The sequence below is a fragment of the Phodopus roborovskii genome, unplaced genomic scaffold (assembly GCF_943737965.1).
Source record: "Phodopus roborovskii unplaced genomic scaffold, PHOROB, whole genome shotgun sequence".
Classification (NCBI taxonomy): domain Eukaryota; kingdom Metazoa; phylum Chordata; class Mammalia; order Rodentia; family Cricetidae; genus Phodopus; species Phodopus roborovskii.
In genome coordinates, this window is record NW_026126540.1 from 33,658,898 (window position 1) to 33,668,507 (window position 9,610).

Sequence of the window (9,610 nt, forward strand, 5' to 3'; positions counted from 1 at the left end):
GAAGAAGGGATGGGAAGGAAGAGGAAGGACAAAGAGGAAGGAAGTGAGAGGTTCTAGTGTATTTTACTACTTGTTGGGGAACGTTTGTTTCATCGATTTGCTTAAAACCCATGGCTAAATAACAAATCACATCCATCAAACCCAGAAGAAACGGATAACTGAGACAGGAACAGCTGTGACATCGTGAAGAACCAGGATGTAGGAGCAAGCCGACCTCTGCTACTCCACCCAAGAAAGGCAGTGGCGAAGCCTGAGGCTACCGCGAATCCGCCACTGCGCAGGCGCCGGCCAGGCTGCCAAGGCGCTTTTAAAGCTTGCCCGGAAGTGACGCGGTCGCGCTGATTCCCAAACTGGGGAAGGGCTGAGCGAATCGCTGAGGCTAGCGGGCCGGGCGGGCGTCCTCGGCCACTATGAGCTGTACGATCGAGAAGATCCTGACGGATGCCAAGACGCTGCTGGAGCGGCTGCGCGAGCACGATGCGGCGGCCGAGTCGCTGGTGGACCAGTCGGCCGCGCTGCACCGGCGGGTGGCGGCGATGCGGGAGGCGGGCGCCGTGCTGCCCGAGCAGGTCGGGCCGGGCCGGGAGCCGGGGGTGGGCGCTGCGGGGAGCGGGCAGGTGGAGTCGCCGCCTCTGTTATACTGGTCCGGAGGGCAGGGCGGGCTTGAGGGCTTCCTGTGCGATGGGTGGGACTGCTGCCGCTTCAGCAGCACCTGCCTGTGTTTGCAGCGGATTTATCCGTCTCTCTGTCCAGTATCAAGAGGATGCACCCGACGTGAAGGACATGTCTAAATATAAACCTCACATTCTGCTGTCTCAAGAGAATACCCAGATTAGAGACTTGCAGCAGGAAAACAGAGGTTAGTCTGGGTGTGTCTGGTAATACTTAGAACGTTCTTACACAAGTGCCTGAACCGTTCACAAGCTTGCACATCTCATGACTTTATCTAGGATCAGTGCTTAATAGGGTCATGTGGTAACAATAAAGTCTATTAGGTTACTCTTTTTTAAGTCTTTGATGACTTTGAAGGAGTGGTTAGGTGGCTGGGTTGGACACATACCAGATGGAGGCTTATATAATTAAAATTCAGAGTCTCAAAATGTAATATTCCGACTTTAATTAGAGTGAACACTAAAGTTGATATCCAAGTGGAGTTTTTGTTTTTGTTTTGTTTTATTTTGTTTTTTAATGTTCCTGGGCAAGGTGGAAGGCCAGAACTTTATCTTGAGACTATACATTCTTAGAGGTGGTGATGCCAACAGTATGGCCGTTGTCTTGCAGAGACCTTTTTACATCTTCCATTCCATTATATTCCACTGTCGTCATTTTGAGGTCCACAACCCAAGTATTTACACAACGAAGTTAAGAAACAGGTTCACATGAGCCAGCAAGATGGCCTTGCAGCCTTAGAGCCAAGCCTGAGGACCAGAATTGACTCCTGGGTTGTTCTCTGATCACACATGTACACTGTGGTGTTTGCACACAAATCAACAAAATGTAATCTTAGTTTTTTATTTATTTTTTATTTACTTGGTTTTTCGAGACAGGGTTTCTCTGTATTGTTTTTGAGCCTGTCCTAGAACTCACTCTGTACACCAGGCTGGGCTCGAACTCACAGAGATCTACCTGTCTCTGCCTCCCCAGTGCTGGAACTAAAGGTGTGCACCACCAACACCCAGCTTAATTTTTTTTTTTTTTTTTTTTTACATATGCTCATTCTCATTTTGCTTCTGTGTCTTAAGCAAGTAAATGAGAAAACTGAATTCAAATCCATGTCTTGTGATTACATGTTTTATGTTACTTCTACAAAATGCCACTGCCTAGAAAGTTGTTTTTCAGGTAGACTTTACTCACTTCTGTGGGCTGGAATACAGATTTCCAAGTTTGGGAGGTTTGCCTTGAGACCTGTTACAGACACCATTGCCCAGATGTTTGCTTTTTTGTTAGAGCTGTGGGTTTCCTTGGAGGAACACCAGGATGCTTTGGAACTCATCATGAGCAAGTACCGGAAACAGATGTTACAGTTAATGGTTGCTAAAAAAGCAGTGGATACCGAACCAGTTCTGAAAGCTCACCAGTCCCACTCTGCAGTAAGGAAACACTGATAAATAAATTATAAGTAAACCAAACTGAAATCTCAAGCTTGTTTTGTTTGCAGAAAAGCATGTTCCTCTTTCGTGATTTTCATAGACACTGTATCTGGCTAAGGCTTTGTGAAGATATGAATAAAAGAAGGGGACTGGGGGCTTCTTACAACCTCTTGAGTGATATCACCTCCCTCACCAAAATCTCTTTTTCAACCTGAGATAGGACAATTTAGAGTTGTAGGCCAGCCTGGGCTCCATAGCAAGCTAGATAGCAAACAAGATGGCAGCTAGCATTGAAGATGTTCCGTGAATACTTTGCTGATTACTTATATATTCTACTAAACCATACGTTTTGTAGAGCTGAGGGCATGAGTTCAGTTTTATCCATATCTTCCACATAGCAAGTTGTCACTAATTTCATTAAATTATTCATGTTGCTGGTGGCATAGGGGGAGTCTTGTTTTTTTATGGCATTTCTTCCACTTTAATTGCTTACTACTTAATTTGGGAAAAATAGTAACTAGTTTACAGTTTCTCTGATGTTTACTTGTTATATATTTGCATGTATTATGTATTCTAATTTTTAGTTCTTAACTTGGAAGCTACTATTTACTACAGTGAAAGGTATAATACATTTATCTTCCATTCCATTGGATGCATTTTACTGACTTTTAAGTTTTAGGGAACTGGGATGTTTTAAAATATCTAAATATTTGACTTATTGTCTGTTTTGTTATTTTTTTTTGGCGGGGGGGATGCTGGTTCTTCGTCCAGGCTGGCATCTTAACTCCTAATCCTTTCTCCTAAGCCTCCCAAGGATGAGGATTATGGGTATGTGCCTCCACACCTGGTGTCTGGGTTTCAAATGCTCTTTAGAAAATGGAAATTATTTAACATACTACAGATTTATATTATTGTGTCTCAAAATATAGTGTAATTGAATTGTAAGTTCTGTAGCATGTACTAATTGAACTCCTCTAGTTTATTTCTGCAAGATTTTTAATAGACTTAAAATTCATAATACAAATGATTTTCATGATCTTCATAATGAAAGGCTGTTTTTCATCTTACTTTCACAGGAAATTGAAAGTCAGATTGACAGAATCTGTGAAATGGGAGAAGTGATGAGGAAAGCAGTCCAGGTGGATGATAATCAGTTTTGCAAGATTCAGGAAAAACTAGCTCAACTGGAGGTAAATTGGGTGCCCTTATAGGGTTTCTATATGGGCTCAGCATATGTCATCACTATATATCAGTGCAGTGCATTAATATTTTCTTTTTTATAAGAATGTCTCAAAAAAAGAGGAGGAGGTTTCTCAGAATGTGGCCTGGACTAGCTGAAAACTCAAAATTGTCCTGCATCAATCTCCTGTGTTGCCTTAGTAGTATTATGCTAGCAATAATAGTAGCAGTGTTGATGTCCTCTCTGTCCTAATGATTTAAAATTAAAATTTTTCCTTTATACCCTTTTCATGGAAATAAAACAATGCAATCAACAGCAATCAATGAAAGTGTCAACTGTGGAGCTGAGAACAGAGCTCTGTTGGTAAAATGCTTGTGTAGCATACGAAAAGCCCAGGTTCCAAATATACTGCTAAACCCCAGCTTTTGGGAGATAGAAAGTTGTGTGTGTGTGTGTATTAATGTATATTTAGAAAGCAGAGAGAGAGAGAAGGAAGAACAAGTCATATGTAAGCTGAAATCCTTCATGTGCCATAATAGGAAGTCAAATAGATAATATCTAAACTTAATGATCAAGAAGTAGCAGTACAGAAGCTGGGCAGTGGTGTTGTACACTTTTTATCCCAGCCCTCAGGAGGCAGAGGCAGGTAGATCTAAAGGCCAGCCTCGTCTATACAGTGAGTTGCAGGAGAGTAGGGCTATACAAAGAAACCCTGTCTCAAAAGCAGTTAAAAGCACTCACTGCTCTTGCGGAGGACCCAGTTCCTAGCACCACATGGTGACTCACAGGAATCTGTAACTCTAGTTCCAGGGCTCTGATGTCCTCTTCTGGCACTCACATACATAGGTGCAGGCAAAACACACCTACACATAAGTCATAATGATTCAAGAATACTGAGAAAAGTAGTTTATATGGTGGAGGGTTTGTTGATCATATTGTTCAACTCTTGGGTAAAGCTAGAAACACTGCAGTTTATCAGTGTGCCCTGTAAAGAACATGGTGGCACACACTTGTAATCCCAGCACTTAGATAGGAACAGAAGGATCAGGAGTTCCAACTCACCCTCCACCACATCAGACCGTATCCCAAAATAGAAGATAATTTTCAACAGAGATGGATTGTAAGGTGCCCTATCTAGATAGAAATCAAAGGAAGTGACAGGTGTCAAAAGTACTTGTTGTATTGTGAACCAGACAGATGGCTCAGTAGTTAAGAGCACCTGTTGCTCTAACAGAGGCCCTGGGTTTGATTCCCAGCATCCACATGGTGCTAACTCACAACTCTAGACCCAGAGCATCCAGTGTTCTCTTCTTACCTTCTAGGGTACCAGGTATTCACATGGTACACAGACACATGCAGGCAAAACACTAGTACCCATAAAATAATAAATCCAAGAAGAAAAAATTCATCATTTAAGGTCTGGGTGTGGTGACATATGCCTCTAATCTCAGTACTCAGGAGACAGAGACAGGCAGATATCGGTGAATTTAAGGCCAGCCTGATAATACATATCGAATTCCAGGCCAGCAAAGTCCACTTAGTGAGACTCTGTCTCAAAAATGTTTTTTACTCACTTAAAACTTTAAAAATATTTTTCTTCTTTCTGACCCCAAATAATATGCTCTGGCACAGTTTGACAGCTAAAATACAGCAAATATCTTTTTTCCCCAGCTTGAAAATAAAGAACTTCGAGAATTATTGTCCATCAGCAGTGAGTCTCTTCAAGTTGGAAAGGAAAATTCTGTGGATCCTGCTTCCCAGCCCATCAAATAACTGAACTTGTGAGTGCTGGCTGCAGATGGCCCGGCAAGGAGAGGAGTGACAGCCTCCCCTAAGATGCGTCCAGTCAAGTGTCTTGCCGAAAGACTTGATTCAGGGTTGATCAGAGGGATGCGATGGCAGTTCAGAACTGCCGCTTGTTGTCATTGTCACAAAACAATTTGGGGTATATAGTAAAAATAGAGATGTCTCACCATTCCTTTGTCAGAAATTACGTTTAGTTTGACTCTGGGACCTGAACTTATATAAACTGTTGTGTTCAGTTTTTCTTATCTCTGAAACTCTGAACATTTTATTATAAACCAGTGATTTTATTTTATATAGGATTATTAAATTGACTTCTAAGGATTCTTAAGAGATCATACTTTTAAAAAGTACATGTTTGGTGTAATCCTGAATATTTTTTTTTCCACTTCAAAAGTATCATGATTCACAGAAGCAGATTGGCAGACCCTCTGAGTTACGTCACTCATCTGTGGAGTTTGGATTCTCTTTGGTGCTAAGGAGTTGGCACTTCATAGTCACGTGTCTTTACTCTTAATTTGAGAGGATCTACTAGTAGTCCCCAGGAAGTATACTTGAAAACCAAGTCACCTAAGTTTGGATTGTTTCTCTTCCTCCCCTGAGTCATTCAGAAAGTTCTGAAGAACTTGGACCTGCCCCCTCATGTATAGTCCCACGTGAGCACTTGATTTAAATGCCAACAGTAGCTTTTATTTATTTGATCAAGTAGTCAGCTTTCCATTTTGTTTGACTGGGGAATCTTCAGCTTAGGTGGTTTGCCAGCTATGAAGAACATATCAGATTTCTTCACATCATAGTTCGTAGGCACTGTGTCCTACTATTTAATGGAAACATAACCGTGGTGGTGAGGAATGGCACTGCTTGGATGGCTCATCACTGGCAGGAGTAGTCGGCTGTCTTACATCTGTTTGGTTTTTACATGGAAGCACTTTTATCACTCACAGAAAATTACTATGTTCCTGATGCCTAGGAGACAATTGAGAACAATATTGAGATTCGGATGCAGGGAGATCTACTAGTTCCCTTGTCAACCTCCCTGTCTTGGTTTATTCAAATTTATAAATAATTCCTTTTACACTATTTGTTTGCCCAAAATGACTGAAAAAAATCTTAATATTTGCTGATACTAAGCACGATACCACATGAGAAAGATTACCTTTTTAAAAAAGAATCTAGTGTTTTATGTATTTCTAAAGCTTCTTTTGTATGATCCAAAGAGCTAATTCCAGTTAAAGCAACAAAATCTATCCAGAATGTTCTGAGTCCATCTGATCCCATTAATGCCTATGAACTTTAATTAGAATAGGGGACAGCTCCAGCTGTTTGCCCAAAGTGTACTCCACAAGCCCATCAGGAGCAGGTGTCCTTCCCCACTTGTCAGCCAGCAGTCAGGTTTCAGTGAAAACGGTAGTGTTAGCAGACAGTCTGTTTCAGCAGGGTGCACAGTACACTTTATCTGCCTTACCTTTCTCTTTACACCTTAGCCACCACAATCTCTTCCTTTTAGTCCTGGGGATATACTGTGCTTTCATTGCCCTGTGTCCTGTAAATTCTGCCTGGTGTTAATGCTGTGAAGGTAATACAGAGCTAGTGTATTGAATGGAGAAGCAGTGGCTCTTCACTTTGTGTGAAGATGTTAATGTCTCTTGCAGTGGATGGAAGAATTTAGTGTATGAAATTATCTTTGCTAATAAAAAAACCTCCCTTGGGAAGATTGGCTAATTTTACTGAGTAATGTGTCTAATTAAGTGTAGAGGAGCTGGGCAGTGGTGGCACACACTTTTAATCCTAGCACTTAGGAAGCAGAAACAGGATCTCTGTGAGTTTGAGGCCAGCCAGGTCTGCAGAGTGAGTTCCAGGACAGCCAAGGCTACACAGAGAAACCTTGTCTTGAAAAAACAAACAATTTATCATGTTCCTTAAAATATGGTTCATTTCCCTACTGAATAGAAATTTATGGGTGAAATCTGGAATTTACGTTTTAATTATAACCCCAGAAAATGACAATACTACTTGAAGAGTATATATTTTAGGGACAGTGAGATGACTCAGCAGATAAACATGCTTACCATGAAGCCTGATGGCCTGAGTTCAATCCCCAGAACCCATATGATGGAAGGAGAGAACTAACTCTTGCAAGTTATCCTCTGACCTCCACATACAAACAACAAATAATTATGTGTATTGGCCTGTGCAACTAGGAGTTATGAGTTGGGGGGAAAAACAGACTAAGACTTTTAAAAAGAAAAGCATGGTAAAGGGAGTCAAGGTGCACAGGGTGTTTGGAGATGTAGCAGCTGGTGTGGCGCTTGCCTGGCATTCAGAGTGGTAGCTTTAATACTCAGCACCAGATAAACTAGGCATGGTGGCACATACCATAATCCCAGAACTTGGAGGCAAAGGCAGGAAAATCAGGAATCCAAGGCCATCCTTGGCTACACAATATGTTCAAAACCAGCCCGGGTTGCAAGAGATCCTAACTTTTAAAAAAAGTGCATGTAATTATGACGTAGTATGACAAATGTGATATAAGTGTATGTAGCAGCACATAGAAAGGACTGTTTAAACTTGGGAACCCAACAGCTGGCAGAGGAGTTAGGAGGAGAACTAGAAAACAGCTACAGAAGCAAAATCTAGGCAGTCTGCAATGATTAAACCTTGAACTGAGGACTTTTCTTTGTCAGATACTGACAGTCTCCATTTCAACTCTTTACAGTTCCTCACACACCAAAAGGTTCTTGTTTGTCCAAAGTAGAGCCAAGAGTCACAGCCAGGCACTCTCTAGTGCATTTCTTAGCACTAAATTAAGATTCTTTAAGTGCCAAATACTGTGTGGAGCTCATGGATTTTGATTGGCAAAGTCTGCCAGGGCAAAAGAAACACCACGGCCTGTGTATTGGGAAATACCATGAATTCAGTTTAGTGGAGTCAACTCCTAGCAATGTGTTGCATATTTCCTAGAATGTTGTGCAATTGCATGGCCCTCACAATGGAGGAAAAAGGGTGCATTTCTTTACAGGGTGCCATCTTACCATGCTGTTTTTCATTTTTCATGCTGTTTTCTTGTAGATTACCACTGTGTCAGCTGCCATGCCCGTGTGGAAAGCAGGGAAAAATAGGAGGCTGCCTGCCTTGCAGGTACATGGGAAAAGCAAAGGTTTCCACAAAATCTAAATGGAGTACTCTCCATATTTGCCTCACATACTAAATAAACATGTCTCATTGCAAAGGTGCCAAATAAATCAATATTCTCTTAGCAAAGAGAAATCAAACTGAGAAAATAGCAATGCCTAATTGTTACATTAAGCTATTTTACTTTTACTTTTTAGCAAGTTTAAATTATTAGCTATAGAGATACTTATGTTGAGTCACCAAGAAAATGGGCTGTAGTGGACACCAGTTATTTCTTTACTGACTGCCCAGTGTCCTATCTAGGTAAGGTTTCCCTTGCCTAATGTGTCAGAGCCTTCCTCTTTCCTAAGGAATTTGGAAGTACTAGATGTTTTCTAGCCTCCTTTGTAGCCCAGCCTCTTTTGCAGCTAGGGAAGATACAGCTGCCTTGAATTTCAAAGTTAGTGATATGGCAAACCAGGGAACCACACAGAATCCTTTGAAGCTGATGACCAGCTTCAAATGACTGTGACATTCAACTCTATACAAGAGCAGCAAAACTGGGTTTGGATTGCTAGCCATCAGCTCTGTAAGCTTCTGTGTCTGCAGTGGAAACTGGGGACTTCACAGCAAACATCCTCTAAAAGCATCAGACACAAACCTCTAATTCTCATTTCCTGGCTACCCAAGAGATCTTGAGAAATACCTTTAATAGTCATAGAGCAAGTTCCAGGACAGGTTCCAAAGCAATACAGAGAAATCTTGCTTGAAAAACCAAAAGAGCCTGGTCTACAAGAGCTAGTTCCAGGACAGCCTCCAAAACCACAGAGAAACCCTGTCTACAAAACAAAACAAAGCAAAAAAACACAAATATATATGTATGTATGTATGTGTGTATGTATATGTATATACATATATATATGTATATATATATACAATTTTTTAAACAAATCCTTTTTCACCTATTTATTTGAGTTCCTACTTCTCCCTACTCCTTCCTTGCTTCTTTTTTTAATAGCTTTAATTATGGGTAAAAAAGACTCAAATATAAGTATATCTCTTAGGTAATCTATTCTTCAGTTTTGTTGCTTTATGAACTTTATAGAAATAGCATTATATTGTATATAGTCTAGAGATTAGAATTTTCTTCACTTGGTGTATTTATAAGATTCATTTTGTTGTAGACAGTTGTCATTTTTTTCAATAATGTTTCATTATATGACTGTAAAACATTGTTAAGAAATACTGTATATGAAATTGGAGCTTAGTGGTAAACATGTGCCTAGCATGTATAAGGCCCTGAGTTCAACCCAACACACACATGCACACACACAGGAAGGGAGAGAGATATGCTATAATAAAGTACATTTTTTTTTTTTTTTTTTTTTTTTTTGGCTAGATGATATTGGTGTATGCTTTAATCCCA

General features: G+C 40.7%; 1 protein-coding gene across 1 annotated transcript; it reads left to right on the plus strand.

The window, feature by feature from the left end:
- Nucleotides 1–275: 275 nt before the first annotated feature.
- Nucleotides 276–5,426, plus strand: Sike1 (suppressor of IKBKE 1). The gene is made up of 5 exons (XM_051198874.1): nt 276–569; nt 754–859; nt 1,948–2,090; nt 3,167–3,280; nt 4,942–5,426. Exons 1-5 carry the CDS (start codon nt 411–413, stop codon nt 5,041–5,043), a joined length of 624 nt encoding a protein of 207 aa, XP_051054831.1. The 5' UTR covers nt 276–410; the 3' UTR covers nt 5,044–5,426.
- Nucleotides 5,427–9,610: the final 4,184 nt, after the last annotated feature.